Source organism: Glycine soja, chromosome 14, assembly GCF_004193775.1.
Source record: "Glycine soja cultivar W05 chromosome 14, ASM419377v2, whole genome shotgun sequence".
NCBI classification, from domain to species: domain Eukaryota; kingdom Viridiplantae; phylum Streptophyta; class Magnoliopsida; order Fabales; family Fabaceae; genus Glycine; species Glycine soja.
Window position 1 is genome coordinate 33061554 of NC_041015.1, and position 26614 is coordinate 33088167.

The 26614-nt window shown below is 32.1% G+C and overlaps 3 protein-coding genes and 1 non-coding gene across 4 annotated transcripts; 3 read left to right on the forward strand and 1 right to left on the reverse strand.

Moving 5' to 3' along the window:
- Positions 1-7054: 7054 nt before the first annotated feature.
- LOC114382955 (Bowman-Birk type proteinase inhibitor C-II-like) lies at positions 7055-7495 on the forward strand. The gene has a single exon (XM_028342504.1). It carries the CDS (start codon positions 7090-7092, stop codon positions 7417-7419), a length of 330 nt encoding a protein of 109 aa, XP_028198305.1. The 5' UTR covers positions 7055-7089; the 3' UTR covers positions 7420-7495.
- Positions 7496-9019: 1524 nt separating this feature from the next.
- On the reverse strand, positions 9020-9137 carry LOC114385590. Its single transcript, XR_003660957.1, has one exon. It is a non-coding gene; the product is annotated as a U5 spliceosomal RNA (small nuclear RNA).
- Positions 9138-12800: 3663 nt separating this feature from the next.
- Positions 12801-13157, forward strand: LOC114384002 (Bowman-Birk type proteinase inhibitor-like). The gene has a single exon (XM_028343686.1). It carries the CDS (start codon positions 12801-12803, stop codon positions 13155-13157), a length of 357 nt encoding a protein of 118 aa, XP_028199487.1.
- A 2823-nt stretch (positions 13158-15980) lies between these two features.
- On the forward strand, positions 15981-16400 carry LOC114384003. The gene has a single exon (XM_028343687.1). It carries the CDS (start codon positions 15981-15983, stop codon positions 16398-16400), a length of 420 nt encoding a protein of 139 aa, XP_028199488.1.
- Positions 16401-26614: the final 10214 nt, after the last annotated feature.

Consider the following 26614-nt stretch of genomic DNA (forward strand, 5'->3'; position numbering starts at 1 on the left):
GATGTGGGAACTGTTAATCATAAAAATTGTAAATAGATTTTTGAAAGTATTTTATATTTTTAAGAAGTCAATTTTTACTAGTGATTCTATTAAAAAATAATTTTTTAAGTATGAAATATAAAATTCATTTTCAGCTGTAAGTTCTTTTTAGGCGAACAAGCAACTACAGATTTCAAATTAAGAGAATTGTCTAAGTATTAATAAAAATGGTGATAATAATTTTTATAGTAATATCCATTGTAACAATTTTTATTGAAGTATAATTCCGATAGTAATTCAAATTATATTGGTTTTTGATAGAACAGTTTCTTCAATACTAATAATATTGATCATAAATTTAGTCACGCATATTATAGCAGTTCTAGTAATAATTCAATAATAATAATAATAAGCAATGGAGATTGGATAAAAGTACAGTTCAAAAAAGAAATAGAGATCGACAAAAATAAAGGTTTTGAGAAAAAAAATGGAAATTGGATAGTAAAGTTTAGAGAAAAAAATGGAAATTGAAAAAGGTAAAGGTTTTGAAGAGAAAAGGTTTAGAGAAGGAATGGGGATTTGAAAGAGTTATTAAGGGTTTGGAGAAATGCTAAAAAGTAAACAAAATAAATTTTATTAAAAAAAGTGAGATGAATACATACATTGCGACTTTCCAACCAAAAGTCATTTTCTTGTGCGACGTTGTTGGTATTTGAGGATTTGAGTGGTAATGATGATTTAATCTAAGAAAAAATGTCTATCGGAGGTCTTATTCATGGACTTCTAATTAACAATAACGGTCAAATTATAAGATTTCGACATGTGTACAAATATATTTCTAACTACTTAGATCTAACGACATCTAATGTCTTCGAGTAATCCTTTATTGCCAACCGTTGTAACTTTTATCTTGAATTCAAATTCAAATTTCTTATTTGAGCATTCCATCTGTGACGCCCTCTACCCCTCACATATATGTACTAATAATAAAAGAAGTAACAAATCAAAATTAATTAAAAATTTTTAAAACGCATTTAAATACAAGTCTTTCAAAAGGGTAAAAGGCTCAATTCACTTCTCTAACATCATAATAAAACTTGTCCAAATAAATAATAAATCATCTCGGCTCAAAACAAGGTCATCCAAGACTTCATGCAATTAATATAAAAACCTATACCCTAATGTCACATCCTATCAGAGCATTGTGTTCCTGTGTCCTCTAGCATGAGGTTCTTCATAGTCACCCACCTAATCATCTGCTCCCACGAACACAAAGTTCGAGATCATCACAGGATCCAAACACAAATTACACACGGGGAGTGAGTTATCACATTCCTAACTAAAAAAGAGAAACCAGACATCATATAGGTATAAATATCATATAAACAAAATATAACTTACTTAAACATAGCTCACGTCATTCCATCACTTTGTCGCACAACATCACATCACAACACCGCACATGTCTCGTTCATTTTCACGACATTCACGTACTCAATGATCAAAAAACACAATATCACTAAATCAATTCATATCAATCAATACACAGACGTTATGCAACAGATACACTAAGACTCAATCCTATATGCAATGTGGTACCATGTTAGTGAAAAACCTCGTCGGGCGCCTAGGAGTATATGACAAGACAAACTACACACTAACAAGTCAGGTCACTCTCACTAGGTAAAATCATAGGGAGACCAGTCAAGGTCACGTTATTTTGCAAGAATGCTCCAACCATATGGAATCAACATAGGCTTAAAGGAGCAATCAAACCGAGTGTATTTACCCCCAATGCCTACACTCTGAAGAGTCCGTCAGGGCCTCTACCTCCTGATTCAAGTCCAACCCAAAAAATATTTTAGCACACAGACTCTATCTATGAACTGTACAAAACACACGACTCCTTAATTATTCTCAAAATAGTTTTATCTTGTTGCGCTTGTGATTAAACTCGTTGGGTCCCCACAGTGGTTCCCATCATAATACTCGCCGTACATTAACTCGTCGCCCTTAAAGGGTCTTAGCATTAACTCGTCGCCCTTGAATGACCTTATAGTCATGTGATTGCATAATCCATAGCTCATAACTCAATGCACACAATATCTCAATGCACACATATATATTACAAGTCAATATATACTCAATTTATCATATATATTCGGTCTCAATCATAATGGTATAATCTCAAAGTAGCATGTTATCATATCTCATGAATCATATACACTTTACCTATGAACTATGCAATACACACAATTACTCAATTGTTTTCAAATATGCAATACACACAATTACTCAATTGTTTTCAAAATCGTTTTAACTCGTCGCACGTGAGATTAAACTCGTCGGGTTCCCACAGTGGATCCCATCATAATACTCGTCGCCCTTAAAGGGTTTTACAATTATGTAATTGCATAGTTCATAGCTCACAACTCGATACATACATCTCATCTCAATACACATGTACTTCACCATTCATCAGAGGTTCAATTTATCACATACTCACAATTTGAATCACCATTTCATAATCTCCACATAACAATTTATACAAAAGTTTTATCACAACATGGGGAGTAAAACCCCCTCAAATAATCTCACACAATTATATCAAAATCATAGGTCAAAACACAAAAACATCAAGAGCACTCAACTTTATCAATCAATTCTCATAAGAACATCAATTGGTACGTAAAACACAACAATATTGTATTTATAATCGTAAAGGAAAAATTATAATTCAATAAAAATCCCAAAATAAACCTCAACTTAATAATACTCTAAGGATCCCTACACATATTCATTCTAACCCCAATTGCGATAACTCATCCCTTACCTCTAAGTAGGCTCACGTGTGTACTGTGACAGTTATAACAGTATCTCCAGCGGTTTCTTGAGATTCCTTGAGTTTTTCCTCTGACTGCTCTGATAGGGTTCCCGAATGTTAGGGAGAAAGAGAAGGGATTGAAGCTTTCATTCCACTGTCTATGTGCAATGAGTATTTCTCCCTCCGAAAATATTATTCTGCAAATCCCAACGGTGGAGATGTGTGACAGTGAAACGCGAACCACATATCAAAACTTCATGACAATCCAACGGTTAACAAGTCTGGGATCATAGTTTTACTAAGACAATTTTGGGTTTCTACGGGAAAAGAAAAAGCTACGATGCAAAGGGTATTTTTCTTAGCTCAAATTTTATTTGTTAATTCCTACATTGAGAATGTTCGGAACTGAGTTTTGAACCTGGTGTTCAAATTTCATGATGATCCAACGGTGAATGAGTCAAGATCGTCATTTTTCTGAAACATGTTTGGTGATATGCGAGAAAAAGAGAGGGTTTTGGGAGGAGGAGAAGGGAAAACAAAATTGAGAGGAAGAAGTAGCGTAGAGAGTATCCTCAGTTTGAAAACTGACCTAAGATGCCTCTATTTATAGATAGGATACTCATAGTCTATTATTTACTCTATTTATTTATTTTTATTATTTTTTAAAAAGGAACTCTATTTTATTTCCTATCAAATGAATAAATCAAATATATTTTTTTCTTCAAATCATTATTTTAATACAATTATTTCTCTTTATTTATTTAATTATAAAAACCTCACCATTTTCTAAAACTTTATTATTTGTTTTACTAAAAAGTCATTTTAATTTATTTACAAAAATGAGATGTTACACCATCCCTCCATATTAATTAGTAGTAATTTTATTGAAATCATCTTCATCAAAACAACAACTTTTAACTGTGTAAGACAACATCAAAACTAATTTTATCAAAACAGTTTTCTTCAAATGCACACTTCCTCATCAAAATGTCTCCATCGAAAATGAACTGAGTTAATAGAGTGTTAAGACACATTTTTTATGAAAGAGTTTTTAAAAAAAATTATAAATTTCTATCAATGAAATTCTAATGTCAATGATAAAATTAAAACTTGCATCCTTAAAAATCTATTATTAGTTGTACAATATATTACTTGAACCTAGTTTGATTTTATATTTTTTTACATTATTCATAATATTACTTTACTCTTAATTATTAATTAGTTTTAGGACAATCTACATTTAGCAGTCTTAAAATTAATTATAATAAACACTTAGCCAATTGAATCCTACACCTCCCCTTTTGAAATATCTCCAAACTATCCTACAAGGCTACAGGACATCACTGGGGGAATTTTGCTTCTTTTTCTTCTTCCTTTTTAAGTTCATTTTTAAGGTCTTTTTAGTTACACTTTGTTCACTTTCTCCCTTTCCTCTTGGTTTTTTATTGTTGAGAGAGGTGCCGCTTTGGTCGAGTGACAGTGTTACGGAGGTTTGTTAGTGGTGATTGTTGCAGTGGTTGGTTCAATTGTTAATAGAGATACATCAGATGTTGGATCAAGTGGCCTCGGAATAATTAAGAAGGGGGGGTTAAATTAATTATTAATGTACCTTGACTAATTAAAACTTATCCTTCTTAATGTTACTAGATTCAATTAGGCTTTACTACTAAGTTATGTAACTTAAACAAAAGTAAAGTGTAAAAGTAAAGTACACTGCGAAAATTAAAAAGTGTAGGGAAGAAGAAGACAAACACAAGAATTTTATACTGGTTCAGCAACAACCCGTGCCTACACCAGTCCCCAAGCAACCACTGGTTCTTGAGATTTCTTTTAACCTTGTAAATTCTTTTACAAGCAAAGATCCACAAGGGATGTACCCTCCCTTGTTCTCTTTGAACAACCAAGTGGATGTACCCTCCACTTGAACTGATCCACAAGAGATGTACCCTCTCTTGTTCTCAGTTACAATAACCCAAGTAGATGTACCCTCTACTTGTACCACAAAGGATGTATCCTCCAATGTGTTAAGACAAAGAATTCTCAGGCGGTTAGTCCTTTGAATCTTTGTAAGGGGAAACAAAAGATATCTCAGGAGGTTAGTCCTTTGAAATCTTTTGTTTAAGGGAAATGGAAGAATCAAAAGAATTATTAGGCGGGGTCCTTTGAATTCTCTTGGAAAGGGAGAAGAGAGACACAAAAGATTTCAGGCAGTTAGTCCTTCGTTCTTTTGGAAAAGGAAGAAGAGAGACACAAAAAGAATTAAGGCGATAAGTCCTTGTTGAATTCTTTTTGGCAAAGGGAGAAGAGAATGAAAAGATATAACACACTTTTGTTTTCTGCAGAATTTTCACTCGCAGAAGAACAAGGTTTAAAAATGAAACTTAGAAAGCTTTTTGGCAAAGGAAGAAGAAGAAGAAAATATGAGCAGGAAAGAATTGTAAAGGTAGAAAAGTTTTAAAGGTTTCTCAAAAGTTTGTTCAAGAAGATGTTCAAAAAATATTATTGAATGAAAGTCAAGGTCTTGCTTTTATAGACTCTTCATGTCTGGTCAAGAAAACCATTGGAAGAGTTATAACCTTGAGAAAATCATGTCAAGAGTTACATCTCTTGACCTTTTATTCAAAACTTGTCATTGGTAATCGATTACCATAATCATGTAATCGATTACACAATGCATTTTATGAAAAGATGTGACTCTTCACAATTGAATTTGAATTTCAACGTTCAGACACACTGGTAATCGATTACCAATATATTGTAATTGATTACACCATTTAAAAATCATTTGGAACGTTGCAAATTCAGTTAAAAGCTTTTTGAAATCAAATTTTATCACTGGTAATCGATTACAAGAAACTGGTAATCGATTACCAGAGAGTAAATACTCTGATAACTTAGAAAAATTTGAGAAAAATCTTTTGTAAAACAAAATTGTGCTATGTTTGGTTTTTAAAAAATCCTTTTCAATACTTCCCTTGTGAAGTCTTCTTGATTTCTTCTCTTGAATCTTGAATTCATCTTCTCTTGAATCTTGAAATTAATCTTGATCTTGAACTTGTTGACTCAATCTTGAAATCATTATTTTGGGCTTTTTGTCATCATCAAAACTACTTGATTTATACTTGAATCATCATCATAAAGTTTGTTTCTACAATCTCCCCCTTTTTGATGATGACAATCCTGAAATCAAGAAACACATATACATTCTTTTTCCTAGTCGACCACTCACTTAATTCTCCATATTCTCCCCTTTTGTTTTTGAGTTTAAGCTTCACTTGAAATTAAGTTATTTAATTATATGAGTTCTTGATTTAATCCCTATTTTCTCTCCCCCTTTGGCATCAACAAAAAGCTTTTTATTCTCACCTCGAACTTTGAAATTAAGCTTTGGGATAAAAATGGTCATTGACCAATCCCTATTCTATGACTTGACCCAATTATCTAGTGAAGGTGAACTTGACACAAACCTTTGGGATAAAGCTTTTTATTCTCACCTCGAAAAAGCTTTAACTAATTCAGAATAAACAAGCAATTTCAAAGACATAAAAGGAGTGAGATTTGAGTTCTGAAATGCCTGAATGCATTCAAAACTCTCATTGGAAAAGAAATCCATGTCTATGAATTTAGGATCGATAATGGAACGAGAGGAGAAAAGGTTTGTGTACCGTATCCGTTGTTCTTCTGATGAGAACAGCAAGGAAGAGGAAATGGAGGAGGGAATCTATGTTTCCTGAGCCTCGAAGTGCCGCTGGCTTCGACTCGAAGAACCCTTGTGCTTTTTTTATGGTTCCTCCATTTGAGAGAGTTATTTGAAATTTCAATCGGTTAAAGTGATAGAGAATGAAAAAAGAATTTTGGGATTTGTGGGACTTGATTTGGACAAGAAATGAGCAAGATATGACAGAAATATGAATTGGGAACGAGGGTTCGCGAGAGGAATGAAGAGTTGCAGATTTCTAATTTTGAAATCTGAATATATAGGAGCAAGGACGTGTTGTAATCGATTACAGCATTTGGTAATCGATTACACTCTTCCCGACTGTCTGTAATCGATTACACTATTGTAGCAATCGATTACCAGAGAGCATTTTAGCCAAACTAAATGCTGAATGACTCTTAAGTGTAAAATGGATTTGAATGAAAACCAAAATACTTTTAAAAAATAAATATATATAACATTAAATTTTTTAAAACACTTTATGAAAGAACTTTAAGCAAGTAATTCACTTATCACATTCAAATCACGGGTTCTTTTCTCTTCACACTTGACAGGAAAAACAGTAAAGATGGGTTTGAAGAACAACATGGTGGTGTTAAAGGTGTGTTTCTTGGTTCTTTTCCTTGTGGGGGTTACTAATGCACACATGGAACTGAACCTCTTCAAAAGTGATCACTCATCAAGTGATGATGAGTCTTCAAAACCATGCTGTGATCTCTGCATGTGCACAGCCTCAATGCCACCTCAATGCCATTGTGCAGATATTAGGTTGAATTCATGTCACTCAGCTTGTGATCGCTGTGCGTGCACACGCTCGATGCCAGGCCAGTGTCGTTGCCTTGACACCACCGACTTCTGCTACAAACCTTGCAAGTCCAGTGATGAAGATGATGACTAGGAATTAATCAACAAAAGCTCTCTCAAATGAACAAAGCCCTTTAGGCTTTCTTTGTCTTTTATGTAAGGGAGACAAATAAGACAAGGAATAAAAAGCTCGCAGTGGCCAGTAATTTGCTTTTGGCAAATTTTGGTCATTTTTATCACTTTGTTAGATTCCATTTTTCATGAAAAAAAAAATCGCCTAAAATAAAGTTAATTATAAAACATATTTGATTTAATTTTCATTTAAAATAAAATCAGAAACAAATCAAACTTTTACGGTTTAATTCAATTATATTTTTGTATTTTTTTACTAAAATATTTTTTTATTAAAATTTATATAATTTCTTTTGATCTTTTAAATTAAATTATATTAAAAAAACTTGGTTATATTAATCTATAAAACTTATTAATATGTTTGATTTTATATAATAAAATTTTATCAAATTTTCATCAATTTTAAACCAATTACACCTAAAAAGAATACTCTAAAAAAAGTAACATATGTTTTATAAGTTTCAATTACACCGTAAAACTCAAATAATTAATATACATATAATAGTAAAGTAATTATAAGTGTTAATATAACTTAAATGATATACACATAAAATACATAACACTAAAATAATTAAAATAATTATAAATGTTAATATAAGTGTTAGAGATAAAATATATATATAATACTAAAAGTAATTATATTGATTAATATAAGTGTATAATTATAAATGCTAATATAAGTGTTAGAGATAAAATATATAATACTAAAGTAATTATATTGATTAATATAAGTGTTGGAGGTTTAGTTGAAACACAACTCACAAACCAATTTGCTTTGAAAAATCATTCAAACAAAAAAAAAATCAATTTGTATTATTTTATATAATTTTTTATTTTTATTTTTAGATAAGTTAGATATCAACACCTAGAATAAAGTGTGTCAACCCATGCTATAGGGCCAGACCCACAGTTGTAAGCTACATATAAGATATTTAACATAAAAACAGATACTACACTTATCTTAACATAGAGGCCAAAAAATAGAATATTTTATGATAAAACATCAAGTGATTGTTATCTCTTCTCACCAATGTGGGAGTTAGTAATGTACTTAGTTCAATAAAACACTAGTAATTAATTTAACGAGTGAATTGAAAAGAAACAGCAATAACAAGTGGTTTTGAGATTGCATGTCCTTGCTCTGCACGAAAAAGAGAAATCATAATTCCACAACGTAGTTGTCCTGTTTAATGTGTTGAATCTTGAATTTTTCAATACAGAAATTCATGAATGCTCCTGAATCGAAATTGACTCACTCTTTTTTGCCCCCCTCCTCAAATCCCTGTATGAAGAGAGTTTGCATAATTGAAGAATGAGGAACACAAGACATTACAAGTACACACATTTCAATAGCAAAAGTTCTAGGTGAGGCTTTGGATAATACAAGCGAACATAGGGTACTGATCTGTTTAATCTTTTGCATAGCAGTTCAACAAAAACAGAATCAATAACCGTTCAAAAATACGTGAAGCGTGGCATGGTTCACTCTAAGCAGAACAAAGAGCTGAACTGAAACGTACAGATAAAAGCAGAATATATAGAAGTTTGAACTGAAATTGCACAGCCCTCAATAATCGAAGGCTCTTCCAAAAACAGGCGTATACCGCTTTGAGTGACGAACACACGGTATTCTTTAGTAAAAGGCGAAAGAATAATTCGCTTTGTGTTCATCACACGGTTCCGAAAATGGTTGTGTAACAGGCCTTTCATTTTATGGTGTAAACAGTTCACTTGCTATTATAGTACCACTCGATGTGGGGCTTTGTTCAGAAATGTAACCGCAGGTAGCAAGTCTGTTTCTTTGTGCTTATACTTTTTTGTTTTTGTTTTTCCACATATTTCTTTCTTCTTTAGAGACAATTATTCTTTTTGAAACACAATGGGACACTAATTAAATGCGGGAATTCAAACTTTAATTCATCACATTATAATAGACAATTCCTTCTGCTAAACCCAACCTCCATTGATGTGCTTTTATACTTTTAACTAATTTCTATGGTGCAAGTGGCAAGCATCACAATTTCTGCCAAGAATTCACGGTCACCATGCTGGTCATCTTTTTTAGGATCTTCATTGCTACAAGTGAGATGCTGAAGGAAAAAGTGTAGTCAAACTTATTCTTATTGACATTTTTAATAAACTTGTTCAAATTTTTTGAGAGGGTAAACTTGTTCAGATATTGCATGATCTACTGCAAATATGTACATTTAAATTTAATTATCATTTGCGTTTAATCGAAATGTCTCCATAAAAACTAGTTTTCCAACCATTATTGTTTGAATTCAACATGTAACAACTACTAAAAGTAACTAGTTTTAGTACCAACTAAAAAATATAAACAGGTTAAAGTAGAGCTATAAAAAGACATTCTGAATCTAATAAATATTGGAAGCTAAACTATATATATCTAAAATAACAACAGTATAAGGAATTTGTAAGCCTTCCTTATTTCAACTCTAATTCAGATTCTCAATTTAATAATGTTTATCTTTAATTAGGATTCTAAACTAGAAACACATGACGAAAACAAAACAAATGATAATAATAACAAATTAACAATAATATAATAAAATCAATTCCAACAAATTTACTCTAATAATAATCCTGACTACCGTTTCAGTGAGGGTAATGAATTGCAGGGATTAATTTGTGATATGACGATGAATCATGTAACACGAAGATAAATTAAACTAGCCTCACATATATCTCAACGAAGAAAAATGTAGCTTAATTAGATCAACGGAAACAGAAGAATCGAAAAACTATGTTACACATAATAATAGGGCAATGCATATCATGGATTTTAAAGAAGATAATTAACATAAGAAAAGATCAATGGAAAGGAAAGAGGAGAAAATTACCACGTGAAGGTGAAGCCTAATGATCGTGTTTTTGATCCTTTGTTGATGTCATTGTTTCGTCTTCATCAACTCGTTGAGGCCGTTCTTGAAGAATATGTGGAATAAAAAAGAAGTGGTGAGTTTTTATGTTAATTTCGTACCTCCCCTTTTTTTGTTCTTTTCTTATGGCCCCCTTCACCATTTTCATCAATATACATTACTAAAATACATGAAAATTAGCTTTATATGTAAGCAAAATTATTAGGTGGAGTTAATATGTAGCTATATACAAATTCAAATAATACAGCTAGCATGAACAATCATACATCCAATTATCAGCAAAGTCAGTTAAAGTATTAAATTGAAAAAACATTTAAAAGTTGAGATAAGGGGCTCGCATTCTTTAAGAGGGTGGGGTGGAAAAAGGTTTTAAGAAGTCTTTTTAGTGTAAGAGAAAGGGGAGAGGCCATTAAAAACTTCTCAGTCTTTCCACCACATCATGAATTAATATATATACTTGAACCTTTCATCTTTTTCAGTTTCTCTTAATCCAAGATTTGAATTTCTGAAAAATATACACGTAGTGATGTAAAGGTTGATTAAGTGCATGTGTGAATCAAAGTGTAAACGTTCAGAAGCCAACACAGGTACATAGAGACCTGCCAAGAAGGACAGATTTGATCAACCGTTTGTGTGTGTGTGTGTGTGTTAATTAGAAGTTAGAACATAAAGAAACATTCAATCAAAATATGTATTGGCCTAAGCTTAATTTGTAACAATTTTCTCTTGCAGGGTGAGCAAACCAAGTTACATTTTTTCAGCCATTGTAATTTTGACCTACCTTTCCCATATATTTTATATTTTTTTTACCTTTTTTTGTCTAAATTAATATTGCCACTTGATAGTTCCTATATGTTAAATTGCGACTTTAGGAGATTTAGCCATAATTAAAAAACAATAATATATAGTGAAATAAGTTGGTAGAAATCTAGTAATTAAAAGCATAGGTCGTAGTTTATAACTCTTAATTGAATTTAGCCTTTTTAAGCCCATTTTGCCATACTATAACCAATTACTCGAAATCTTATTCATCAATTTCATATGTCAGTTATCAAATTACATCGTGAAAGAGAAAGTGGAATCTGACAAATTCAAGTTGTACCAAACCTGCTGTCATCTCAATTCTAACCTGTTGGATGAAATATATATTAGGATTAGGCTATTGATCATAAATTTAATATGGGATTTTAACAGCCTACATCGATCATGACTTGATCTAGGCTAGGTTATGTGGTACAAATCAAGTTTTCTCGGATTTTTTCCTCATTTAATCATAACCTTGAGTTAGAGTATTTTTGTAGGACCAACAATAACTTGTGGTCACTTACATTGGACTCGTGACCAACTCAATTAGAACCCACTTGATAAAATATATGATTCAGCTAGACTTTAAGTTTTAAGCACAAATTAGATCTTATCTTTTTTGTTTTTTTTTTATCACAAATACGATCATAGCATGATATATATAGACTTGGCCCACAAAAAACTTTAATATTTTTTTATGGTATCATTCCAAATTCCTTCATCACAACATTGTGAAGAATCTCACATCTTTTTAGTGATTAAAAAAAATTATAATATTGCTTACAATTTAAAACTGAAACAAAATAAAACTACAAAATTAAAAATTGAAAAAAGATTTTGATTTTTTAAAATATAAAAATTTAAAACTAAAAAGGTTAATTATTCTGTGGTCCCTATACTTGTACTAAATTTTTAATTAAATTGAGTTTTTTTTAATTGAATCTCTAAACTTTTTGATTTTAATTGGATCTCCCGTTTAATTGATGTTATGAAAATTAACCACAAACATATAATTAAAGGCGTAGACAATTGACTCATACTTCTAAATTAAAATATGTTAAAAATATATTTGAGTCAGTTCTAAAATATTTGCGTAGAATTTCAACTTATATAAATACTAGACTTTTACAGTTTGTAAGCTTTAATGCTTATATAAATACTTATAAAAGAAGTCTCAATTCCAAACCCCCAAAGTCGTGTATTACACATGTTGTAAGAGCATTATCTTACAACGCAATGCTTCACAGGTGTTATATTTTTAAGAAATTTTAAATTAAACTTTCAATATATATATATATATATATATATATATATATATATATATATATATATATATATATATAATGACAATACTAGGCTAACACCTGAACCTCTTATCCAGTTCTCCCTGTATACAATGCTAATAGACACGCCTAGCCCAACGTGGGAGCAAAGTCAGTCATGATATCCTGCATGTGTGCCACCTTTGAAATGCAATGCAGAAAAGAACCAAGATATCACTATTCACTACTGCTCCATGACTCAGAAAAGAACCAAGTCATCACGTTTCCATCTGCATGCAAATGATCCTCTTAATATAAATAACCCACTTCAGTGGCTCTTTTAAGTAATCTCTTCACAGAAGAAAAAAGAGAAGAAGATGGGTTTGAAGAACAACATGGTGGTGCTAAAGGTGTGTTTGGTGCTACTTTTCCTTGTGGGGGGTACTACTAGTGCCAGCTTGAGGCTGAGTGAGCTTGGCCTGCTCATGAAAAGTGATCATCATCAACACTCAAATGATGATGACTCTTCAAAACCATGCTGTGATCAATGCGCATGCACAAAGTCAAACCCTCCTCAATGCCGCTGTTCAGATATGAGGCTGAATTCGTGCCATTCAGCTTGCAAATCTTGTATTTGCGCATTATCGTATCCTGCACAGTGTTTTTGTGTTGACATAACGGATTTCTGCTATGAACCTTGCAAGCCCAGTGAGGATGACAAGGAAAACTACTAATGAACAAGTGTTATGCATGTAAGCTCTCTCTCCAATGGGCAAAGCCCCCTTTAGGCTTTGTTTGTTATGTAAGGAATGACTAAATAAACATGGAATAAAACTTCCTCTCTTTTCGTGGCCCATAATTTGCTTTCTGCAAATCTGGGTCTTCTTTATTCCAATGTTAATTAATTTGGCCAATTTTATAGTTTTTCGTTTGCATTTGGTTCTATGATTTCAGGATTTATAAATAAAAAAATGTATAAGTTAACCAAATAGTAGTACCTAAAAACATTTTCGTGGAACACTTATATGAGTTGTTTAATTAATTTAAATAATGTTGTTTAACTTTTTTTGATTGGAACAAGAGTTCTCTAATTATACAAACACCTTTTGTATAGGTAGTGCCCAATCTGAACTACCAAGTACAAATTGACTTCCTTCCATTTTCATACTCTCAAATGCATAAGATACTTCTCTATTGAAAAATAAATTTGTATATCCACGATCCAAGTTATCATATAATCAATTCTAATTTTAATAATAAAGTATTATTTTATTTTCATTATCATATTTCAGTATTTGATTAAATGATCCATTTGATAATGTCCTTGATTAAAATTAAAGACTTATTATTATAATAGAGATTATGATAATGAAAAATAAGTTTGTTCTAATTTTAATCTAAATCGTTCTTGATCATAGGATTATTGTAAATAAGATATCAATAATCCGGATATATTAATATATATATGTGATAGTATTTATTGGATAAATATTAATAGATTTTATTTGTTAATTTGCATATATAGATGAGTTACATGTTGATGTGATCATTGAACTGATTCAATTGAAATTTTCTAATGGTTAAAATTTATCATAAACTGTCAATGGAAAATTCTCAAGAAGAGGTATAATAGCTTTCTTTGACCTGAGATTGTCATAGTAATTAACATGTTATTTGTTGTATTTTGATTCCGGACACCTAATGCTTTAGAACACTTGTTGAATGAATATTGGATATGATTAAATACCTGTAGAATTAATGATTAATCAAGAAGGAATCCATCAACTCTTGGTAATGAGTTTGAGTTCTATGAATAAAATTATATCCTACGAAGAAAATTAAATGAAAGAAGAAATGAGTTTCTTAATTCATAATGAGTTAACTCAAAAAGGGTTTGACAATAATATCATACTCTAGAGTTAACCCAAAGCTGTAAAGATGAAAAAAATTATTACACTACTCTTCTAATGGTTCTTGAAAGTAAAATGTTACTTCATGCTATCCAGATGCGTTAAGGAGTATTGCTAGACGTCTATCTTGATTAGTATATTAAGTTTATTAATATATTACCAACTTGTATTGAACCTACAGGGTCACACACAAACGAGTGTTCTAATCTCTGTTAAAAAAATTATTTTAATATTTGATGATTAATTAAATTAGAGAATTTAATATGATCAAATGATTAATTGATTTCAAAAAGGTGAAATATTATTATATTTTTACTAGCACTGAAAATATAAATAATATGAAAGATTTGGTAAAAGAAGATAAACAAACATGTATGATTTTGTATTTGGAATTTGGGTTGAAAAGGTAGTTAGATACAAGTTTGACTTGGTCAATTATTATTTTAATTTTAATTGTTAAATGATTAGCAATAAAAGGTAACAAAAAATAATATAGCTTAAAAAAGGATACTATCAATATAGATACAAGTTTGACTTGGTCAATTATTATTTCAATTTTAATTGCTAAATGATTAACAATAAAAGGTAACAAGAAATAATATAGTTTAAAAAAGGATATTATCAATAATGATTTTGATTTAATCAGAAATTTGATAGCCTTAGCGTGCTATAAATAGAGCCTTGGGCTACACGTTGAAATTATCTCAAAATCACTTCTCTATTCTTATTTTTCCATTTGTCAAAGTTGTTGACGAATAAAGGTCAGTCTCAGTGGTGTGGATACACGTAGAGTCTTCACACTATTGAATAATTTTTATGCTTCAAGAGTTCATCAACAAGTATATTTTTTAATATATCATATATTTATAATATAATTTAAATACAAAATAGATTCTTTTAGTCCGCAATGTGTGTTTATGAACATCCTTTTTCCAACAATTGGTATCAGAGCCATGGGTCTTTTGTGTTTAAATTATATTTAATAAAATTTGAAAAAGTTTCAATTTTTATTTACTTACACGTAATGTTGTCGGTTATGATTGCATGATTACATTGTCAAATCAAATTATTTTTTTTGTGCAATTTCTAATCTTGTTACATGGATGTTGTTTTGAATCGGTGGATCGTTTGCAATTGGTTGTTAATACGGTGCTTGATTGCTGGAGGTGTTCCATATCATATACGTTGGTATTTTTATATAAAGGAGAATAAAGATTTTTATTTTATTTGGATTCCTTTTAAAAGATTAAACCTTTCCTTCAATTTTGAGCAATTTGTTATTAATTCTTTTATTTTATTCTCAAAGAGATATGCACCTCAAGCATTGTATCTCGTTCAATTATTTGAGAGGAAAAAAAATTATATGTTATATGCGTAATTATATAATTGTTATATATCTAAATAATAAATATGTTTCTTATATGATTTACCTTACATATTAAATTGTTTAATAATGAGGAACGACCTGAAGAACAGGAGACTTATAATTAATAATTATTTTTTTTGTGCTAATTTTTTCTTGCATAAGATGCATGTTTTTGAAATTAATTATAGACTGAGCGCCTAGACAACCTAGAGAAGTAGTAAAATTAATTTATTGATATCAATAGGATTGGCCTGACAACCAGAAACTTATGTGATAACAGTATGTCTTCTTTATCGCTTTGTGGTATTCTTGAACCTAGAAAACTAGTTGAAGCCAATTATGATGATTGGTACCACAACTTGAGAATTGTTCTCATGCATGAGAAGCTTATTGACACTATTGATAAGCCTCCCATGGAAGCACCTGATCTGAGTGATGCTAAAGCAACCAAGGTTTTTCAAAAGTACCTAGATGAATGCCTTACTGCTAAGTGCATTATCTTGGCATCAATGAGTTCAGAACTCCAGAGGCAACATCAAGACATGGACCCATATGAGATTGTCGAACATCTTAAGAAGATGTACGGTGGTCAAAGCAGGATGACTAGATTTCAGTTATCTAAGGCTCTATTTAGATCCTCACTTGCTGTAAATGAAAATGTTGGACCCCATGTTGGACACAAACAAATAAAATTTTGTTAGTCATCATATAACAAGTTAATTGAAAGGAAAGTTTCAACCAAATTAATTTAAAAGAGAATGGTTTTGATGTTACCTTTTTCATGATTTAAGTGCCTAGATCTTCAAAGATGGAAGTCATATTTTTTCTTTTTGCTTAATCTTCTTGAGAGATGTTCTCATCGCTCTCATAGTTCTTGGTTAGAAGGTTGATCTTCTTCTCTGAACCATCGGATGAGTCATTGTCATCCCATGCAATGTAAGCCTTCTTGGTCCTTCTTTCTTCATACCTTTTCTTATCGCTCTTCTTAGGCCATTCTTCATTTAAGGGACAATTTGCTTTGATGTGACCAAGTTGGTTGCATTTGTAGCATCTAAGAATTTGAGAGTCTTCTTGAGATCTTTTTCCATTGTTGAAGTTTTGACGCCTCTCGATTCTTCTCTTCTTGACAAATTTTTGAAACTTCTTCACAAAGAGTAAGAAGTCTTCTTCATCTTCTGATTCTTCATCTTCATTTTCCTCTTGCATTGATGAGGAGGCTTTAAGTGCTATGTTTCTTTTCTTTTTGTCGGCTTCTTCATTCTGATTAAGTCGTTGAAGTTCCATTTCATGTTCCTGCAATTTTCCAAACAAAGTGGCAAGAGACATAGAAGAAAGATCTTTACTTTCAAAAATGGCAGTTACCTTGGGCTGTCATTCCCTACTTAAGCATCTCAAAACTTTATTAATTAAATCTTCATTAGGAAAGGTTTTTCCTAAGGAGGCAAGATGATTGACTATATGTGTGAATCTTTTCTGCATACTTTGGATGTTCTCATTGGGGTTCATCCTAAATAATTCATATTCATGTGTAAGGGTATTGACTCTAGATCTTTTCACATCAATGGTGCCTTCATGAGTAAGTTGTAGTGTATCCCACATCTCCTTGGCATTTGAACAGTTTGACACTCTAAAATATCCATCTATTCCTAGGGTAGAAGTGATAATGTTTTTGGCTTTAAGGTTATATTGGATTCTTCTTCTATCCTCATCAGTCCACTTATCTCTAGGTTTTTGTGTTGTGGTACTAGTGCTTACATCTACTACGGTGGGTATGAAAGGTCATATTTCTATTGCTTCCCAAATGTTTAAATCTATGGCTTCAATAAAGATTTGCATTCGGGTTTTCCAATAGTGGTAACCCTCACCATTAAAGATAGGTGGCCTATGGATGGAGTTTCCTTCCGAAAATAGAAAATTTGAGGAGGCCATGAATCTTGAAGTTGTGACACTTTCTAAAAGATACCTACTCTGATACCACTTGTTGGATCAAGTGGTCTCGGAATAATTAAGAAGGGGGGTTGAATTAATTATTAATGTACCTTGACTAATTAAAACTTATCCTTCTTTATGTTACTAGATTCAATTAGGCTTTACTACTAAGTTATGTAACTTAAACAAAAGTAAAGCGTAAAAGTAAAGTACACAGTGGAAATTAAAAAGTGTAGGGAAGAAGAAGACAAACACAAGAATTTTATACTGATTCGGCAACAACCCGTGCATACATCCAGTCCCCAAGCACCGGTTCTTGAGATTTCTTTCAACCTTGTAAAATCCTTTACAAGCAAAGATCCACAAGGGATGTACCCTCCCTTGTTCTCTTTGAACAACCAAGTGGATGTACCCTCCACTTGAACTGATCCACAAGAGATGTACCCTCTCTTGTTCTCAGTTACAACAACCCAAGTAGATGTACTCTCTACTTGTACCACAAAGGATGTACCCTCCAATGTGTTAAGACAAAAAATTCTCAGGCGGTTAGTCCTTTGAATCTTTGTAAGGGGAAACAAAAGATATCTCAGGCGGTTAGTCCTTTGAAATCTTTTGTTTAAGGAAAAGGGAAGAATCAAAAGAATTCTCAAGCGGGGTCCTTTGAATTCTCTTGGAAAGGGAGAAGAGAGACATAAAAGAATTCAGGTGGTTAGTCCTTCGTTCTTTTGGAAAAGGAAGAAGAGAGACACACAAAAAATTCAGGAGATTAGTCCTTGTTGAATTATTTTTGGCAAAGGGAGAAGAGAATGAAAAGATATAGCACACTTTTGTTTTCTGCAGAATTTTCACTCGCAAAAGAACAATTTTTAAAAAAGAAACTTAGAAAGCTTTTTGGCAAAGGAAGAAGAAGAAAAAAAGATGAGTAGGAAAGAATTGTAAAGGTAGTAAAGGTTTCTCAAAAGTTTGTTCGAGAAGATGTTTAAAAAAGATTATTGAATGCAAGTCAAGGTCTTGCTTTTATAGACTCTTCATGTCTGGTCAAGAAAACCATTGGAAGAGTTATAACCTTGAGAAAATCATGTCAAGAGTTACATCTCTTGACCTTTTATTCAAAACTTGTCATTGGTAATCGATTACCATAATCATGTAATCGATTACACAATGCATTTTATGAAAAGATGTGACTCTTCACAATTGAATTTGAATTTCAACGTTCAGACACACTGGTAATCGATTACCAATATATTGTAATTGATTACACCATTTAAAAATCATTTGGAACGTTGCAAATTCAGTTAAAAGCTTTTTGAAATCAAATTTTATCACTGGTAATCGATTACAAGAAACTGGTAATCGATTACCAGAGAGTAAATACTCTGATAACTTAGAAAAATTTGAGAAAAATCTTTTGTAAAACAAAATTGTGCTATGTTTGGTTTTTAAAAAATCCTTTTCAATACTTCCCTTGTGAAGTCTTCTTGATTTCTTCTCTTGAATCTTGAATTCATCTTCTCTTGAATCTTGAAATTAATCTTGATCTTGAACTTGTTGACTCAATCTTGAAATCATTATTTTGGGCTTTTTGTCATCATCAAAACTACTTGATTCATACTTGAATCATCATCATGAAGCTTGCTTCTACATCGGAGGTACGCTATAAAATTTGTGTTTGCGTAACATACAGATTATGTAATCTGTAAGTTCCAATATAACTTACAGATTACATAATTTGTAAAAGTATGAATACAAGTTTTGATGATGCCAAAGTATAATCAAACAAGATTGCTTCAAGAAACATTCAAGGTTAAGAAAACGGAGATTGCTTAAAGATTAATTCAAGGTCAAGCAAACAAGATTAAAAAAATCTCATTGGTTGATCAGATTTTGCGTCAAACAAATTGTTTCCAAGATATCACAGGCACTGGTAATCGATTACCAGACATTGTAATTGATTACCAGAGACAGATTGCGAATGGGCTTTTCAAAAAGGGTTTTGAAATTTGAATTTTGAATCTTGTAATCGATTACCGGACAGTGTAATCGATTACCAGAAGACAAGATTTCAAATGAGCTTTTCAAAAGGGTTTTGAAATTTGAATTTTAAATCTTGTAATAGATTACCAAATGTTTGTAATCGATTACCAGTAATGACACTTTAGAAAATGCTTTGAAAAGTCATGACCCTTCAAAATATAACTGTGTAATCGATTACCAGAAACCTGTAATTGATTACCAGTGAGAAAACTTCAGAAAAGCATTTTGAAAAGACACATCTCTTCAAAGCATTTTGAAAAGGCACGATGAGCCTATATATATGTGTGTCTGACTTCAAAAAGAAAGAAAGAGATGTTCTAAGAAAACTTAATTGTCAAATGCTCTCTCAACAACTATTGGGCAAACACTTGCAAATCCATTGAGAATTCTTCAAGGATCTTCAATTTGTATCATCTACTCTAAAGGAGAGAAATCTTTCTATTCATCTCATTAACTTAGTTGTAATCAAGAGACTGGTTGTCTCTTGGATTGTGAAGATATTGAACACAAGGGTGAGGGATCCCAAGGTGTGCTCAAAGTCTGTAAAGGATTTGCAGAGATAGTGAAAAATCTCAAGTGGGTTGCTTGAGGACTGGACATAGGCACAGGAAGTGGCCGAACCAGTATAAATTGAGTTTGCATTTCTCTCTCCCCTTATCTCAGTTATTTTACTGCAGTTTACTTTGTCTTGTGCATTTAAAAGAACATTATTAAATTAATTGTTTCTTCTTCTTCTGCATTCCGAGCCTATCAAATATCATCTAAAAGGGGGTTAAAATTTGTTAGTGGAAAATTTTAGAAGACTTAATTCACCCCCCCCCCCTTTTAAGTTATTGAGGCCACTTGTCCAACATAATCCGTATAAAACATACAGATTATCTAATTTGCATAAATCATACGAATATGGTTTATACGAATTTTTAATTATTATATTAAAATAAAAAGAAATATTAAATTTTTATTTTTTTTTAAATTCTAAATATGTTATTGTGATCGTTAAAAATATTAATTTAATGTGTAAAGAAAAATTATTTGTTTATATGTTTATTTGAAATATAATTTGTATTATTGTTTTAAATTTTTTTTAAAGAAGTATAGATTGATAATTAATTTGTAATTAATTTTTTTTTATATTTTGAAAATGGTATGCTTTGTAAGATAATTTATAGTTGTAATTTATGGATATTTATTTGAGTTTTTGTGGTCTAAAATTGATTGTTTTGTGTTGTAATAATTTGATGAATTAGAATTAAGTTGAATAAAATAATTTATTTGACTACATATGTCGCGGTTATAATTTTTTATGTATTATATGGTTATGAATTGTAAGTATAAAAAATTGATGTTATTGGTTTTTAATATATATAGGGTTATCAATTTTAATGTTTATAAAATGGTATGTAGTAAAAAATTACGTAGGGTTTTATGTGATAGTATATGTATGGTGCGGTTAGGAGTTGTTTGTTTGTGATATTGCAAATTTTAAATGTCTTGTTAAGATGGACGAAAATCAATGGATGTATGACAGTATAATGTCTAAAGAACACTACTAGAAAAAAAGCATTTAACATCGGTTTTAAATCGATGTTGAAACTACCGACGTTAAAAGTATTAATGTTAACATCAGTTATGAAAACCGATGTTAAAATACACTATACAACATCGGTTTTTCTTAAAAACCGATGTTGTATCATAAGAAATAAACAAAAAAAAATGTAAAATATGCAAAAACCAACATCGGCTTAATTAAAAATCGATGTTTTAGTGCACTCACAACATCGGTTTTAGAAAAAAAACTGACGTTAAATTGTGTATTCTGAAACATTTTCTACATCAGTTATGAAAAACCCGATGTTGAAAATCATACACAACATCAGTTTTTTCAAAAAATCGATGTTGAATGTGTTTACGACATCGTTTATGGCAAAAACTGATGTTGAATAAAATTAATATATTTTCTACATCGGTTATTAATGTGATCCTTACTAGGAGTGGATTGCTTGATACATGTTACAGAGTTTTGGATGACGCTATTTCTAGAGAGGAAAGATAAGTTAGAGTAGACGCCATAAGGATTACCTTGATAAGTCCGAGATTGGTTCAACAAGGAACCCGAAGAGAAGTTCTCACAAAATTTTATCAAATGCCAAAAGAGCTTCTATTGAAAATGAAATTCATACATAGTGTATCTGAACGAAAAAATAGAAATAGACATGGGCCTTCAAATAAGTTTGGACCAAAATAACAACAAAAAAATTATAAATATAAAAAAACAACATATTTGGCATGGGCCTTCAAATAAGTATGGACCTTCAGGAATAATTAATATTCTTAGTAGTGCCTCTACCCCTAGGCTTTTATCCTTCTTCACTTGGGCCTTGTTAAATATGTTTGCTACCATTTGTTGGAGGGTATCCTCTGACTGTTTGGTCCTACTCTGAGTCATAGGTCCATGTATTTGGGTAGTTTTAGGATTCTAATCATTCCCTCCTTCTTGGAAAGCATTTGCCCTCAAATCTTCATAATCATCACCTACCACAAAGGAAGTCAAGTCAGCAACATTAAATGAAGAACTTACTCCATACTCACCAAAAATATCGATCTTCTAAGCATTGTCATTGATCCTCTCTAGTACTTGGAAAGGTCCGACTCCTCTAGGTTGAAGTTTGGACTTCCTTTGTTTAGGGAACCTCTCCTTCCTTATGTGTACCCAAACCCAATCATTTGGTTCAAGTACCATTTCCTTCCTGTTCTTGTTGGTTTGCTTGGCATAGCTTTCATTCTTCTTTGCAATTTGTGCCTTCACTTGTTCATGCAATTTTTTCACATACTTAACTTTAGCCTATGCATCCTTATGTTGAGTCTCTTGGGGATTGCTTCTGTAAGCTGGCCTGTTAGGCAATGAAGCTCCTAGAAGGAGGTCAATTTGATGTTCTATGCCTTTTGAAGGTGGCAGTCCATAAGGAATCTCCTTGGGAAAGACATCATTAAATTCCTACAATAAGAGTTCAACATTAGGAGAAGCAGAAATAGTTTACTCATTAGAATTATCAACCGAAACTTTACTGTCTTTGCAATACAATAGATGGAGCGGCTCACGAGCAAGTAACACTTTCCTCACTTTGCTCGCCTTTGATTAAAAATTAAATTTTCTCTCATGTGTATCACTCTTTCTCTCATGTGTATCACTCTTTTCCTCACGTGTATCACTCTTCTTTTTCCTATTCCTCTTTGCTGCCTCACTCTTTTCTTTCTTTTGTTCTCTCTTTTCTCTCATTCTGATTTGGTCATCACATACTTCTCTAAGGGATAAAGGTTTAAGAATAATCTTCTGGTCATGGTGCTGGAAAGAAATCTTGTTGGTGAAGCCATCATGCACTGCTTTGGTGTCTACTACCATGGTCTTCCCAACAATATATAAGTTGCCTCAATTGGAACCACATCACACAACACCCTATCATTGTATCTTCCAATGGTGAGACACACCTCAACCTACTGAGTCACTTTTACCTTTTCGTCTTCACTAAGCCACTGAAGTCTGTATGGCCTAAGATGGGGCTTAGTATCCAAATTCAGTTTGGACACTAACCTAGAACTTGTAACATTGGTACAACTTCCTTCATCAACAATTAAAGAGAAAAGCTTACCATTAATTGTACATCTGATGTGGAAATTTTTTTCTCTTTGGTTGTCATCCAGTGGCTGCATCTGACTTCCCAAGAGCCTTCTCACCATTAGCATATCACCCTGCATAGCTTCCTCCTCAAGCTCTTCTTCCACTTCTTCTTCTTCATTGATTTCAGATTCACTGGTGATTTCTCCATTTGCCTTCATGATCATGGTCCTCCTGGTTGGACAGTCAGAAGCAATATGTCCTCTGCCTAAGCATATGAAGCCTTTTATGTTTCTGGTACCAGTTTTGGATGATGAGGCAGAATTATGCTTGGTTTCAGCACTGGACACTGCTGACTTTCCATGTGGACTAGACGAGTTTCCTCCCTCCTTCTTGGATCTGTTGGTCTAGTTCTGGTTGAACTTGTTGGATGAGTTCCTTCTTGCTGCAATTCTCCTCTTCAACTGTTGTTCAACCTAGACTACCTTATGCAGCAAGTCATCCAATTCCATATACTCCTGTAATTCAACAACATCTCTAATGTCAGGATTTAGGAAACTCATAAAATGAACCATTGTGTCCTCAATTTCCTCTTCAATGTTGGCCCTCGTTAGTGCCATCTCCATCTCTTTGTAGTACTCCTCCACAGTCAAAGTTCCCTGGGATAGCCTCTGGAGTTTTTGTCGCATGGTCCTGTTGTAGCTAGTTGGAACATACCTCTTTCGCATAACCCTTCTCATTTCAGTCCATGTATCTATCTCCCGCCCTTCCTCTCTCATCATCTCTCGTTGATTTTTATTCCATCAAACAAGGGCATAGTCTGAGAATTCAACTGCTGCTAACTTCACTTTCTGCTCTTTAGTATAATCATTGCAGGAGAATTCATGCTCAATTTTCATCTCCCAGTCAAGGTAGGCATCTGGGTCACTCCTGCCTTTGAAAGGAGGTACATTGAGTTTTACTCCCTCAATTTTGTTCTGCCCCTCCATTCTATTTTTCCTGGGTCCATCATTTCCCCCTCTATTCCCACCAAAATGTCTTCCAGCATTCTGATTCAGTTGGTTCTTCAATCCTTCAATTCGTCCATAGAGCTCTTCATTGTTACGGTTTAGCAAACGTTGGATTTGTGTAGTCATCACGTCCAGTAACAAACGCTGAGATCCATCCAGTTGATGATATTCACCACCACCATCACCAACTCCGGCCATAATTAAGGAACAAAAAAATCTACAGTATTTTAAACAAAGGTTTTAGGACCTCACCACACTCTACTCACGTGTTTCTCTCTTTGATGGAAGCACACTCATGTTTAATGCTCTCAATATAGGTTTTTGTGTGATGTTTTCACTCTTGCCTTTTACCACTCACTCCCTCTTAAGTTCCTGGATGAATCAAATTGGATGCACAAGGTAATAGAATAGGAAATAAGAATGCAACAAGACGCAAATAAGAATGCAACAAGACGCAAACAAAAACGCAAATAACAGAACATGACACGAACCTGAGACAAATTACAAAGAGAAAAAAAAATCGGATAGGATAGAACCTGTAACAAGAGCTGAAGCTCTGATACCAGATGATGTGATCCTTACTAGGAGTGGATCGCTTGATACAGATTACATTATTTTGGATGACACCACTTCCAGAGAGGAAAGATAAGTCAGGATAGACGCTACAAGAATTACCTTGATAAATCCGAAATTGATTCAGCGAGGAACCCGGAGAGAAGTTCTCACAAAATTTTATCAAATGCCAAAAGTGCTTTTATTGAAAATGAAATCCATACATATAGTGTATCTGAACGAAAAAATAGAAATAGACATGGGCCTTCAAATCAGTTTGGCCCAAAATTACAACAAAAAAATTATAAATATAAAAAAAGAACATATTTGGCATAAGCCTTCAAATTAGTCTGGGCCTTCAGCAATAATTATTCTTAGTAGTGTCTCTGTCTCTGGGCCTTCATCCTTCTTCACTTGGGCCTTGTTAAGTACGTCTACTATCATTTGTTAGAGGGTATCCATTGACTGTTTGGTCCTACTCTTGGTCATAGGTCCCTATATTTAGGCAGTTTTAGGATTCTCATCAGTTATGGCAAAAACTGATGTAGAAAGTGCACTTTCTACATTGGTTTTGACCAAAACTAATGTTGTAAAGGTATTTTCTACATTTGTTTTAGACCAACCGATGTTGTTTTTTGCAATTTTTTAAAATATTTATTTGTTTTTATAATGAACCAACCAAAAGTAATTTACAAAAAAAATATTAATTTTATTCTAATATAAATCATATACCCAACTAAATAAATGTAAACATAGAATTTAAACTCGATCAACTTCTTATGACTAATTATCTACGAAATCAGATCCTATAACAAACAATAAATTGATAAATTTCAAAACTAACCTTATATGCTTTATTTTCTTCCTCGAGCTCGCCTTTATTATATTATACTAAATAATTGATACAAATGATAAAGTTTATTTATTATATTATACTAAATAATTTTATTAGTGTAAAAAATTTATACCTATGCTAGATGAATTGTAGACTTAAAATTTGTGAAATGAATTTTAGTGAAACTAAAGAATGGCTGAGAAATAAAATTATTTCTTAACCTTTCTTCTGTAATTTATGACTAGAAAGTAGCATGATATTTCAATAACTATGTATTCATAACAAGGAAAATAATGCAATTCAAAAACCAAGCTAATCATCAACACAAGTGAGCAAAAGTATTGTGACTTATTAGCTAAAAGTATCATAAGAACTAATTGAAAAGTTTTAGAGAAAATTTGAAATGAAAGTATAGCACATGTGAATTTTATATGGAATTTACCAAAAAGAAGTGTTGTAGACTTTTTGAGTTATGATAGTATAGATACTATTTATGTTCATGATTCACGTGATACACGAACAAAGATTGAGAAGTCAAAGATTTTATCTTTGTATTTATTCTCTTTTTCCCGCATTAAAATAATTTTCTCAACAATGATTCATCTACTTTTTCCCAATCATGCATATGCAAAATGGAAGCAAAAGGTCCAACAAATGATTATACCTAATGCTAAAGTCAATGCTAAATATCCCATGTATGACAATTTTCAATAAATATTTGTACCTTAAAGGTCTACTTTTGAATAAGTTATATATATATATATATATATGTGTGTGTGTGTGTGTGTGTGTGTGTGTGTGTGTGTGTGTGTGTGTGTGTGTGTGTGTGTGTGTGTGTGTGTGTGTGTGTGTGTGTGTGTGTGTGTGTGTGTGTGTGTGTGTGTGTGTGTGTGTGTGTGTGTGTTAGGAACTGTAGTGTTTATATTAATATACTAATATTAA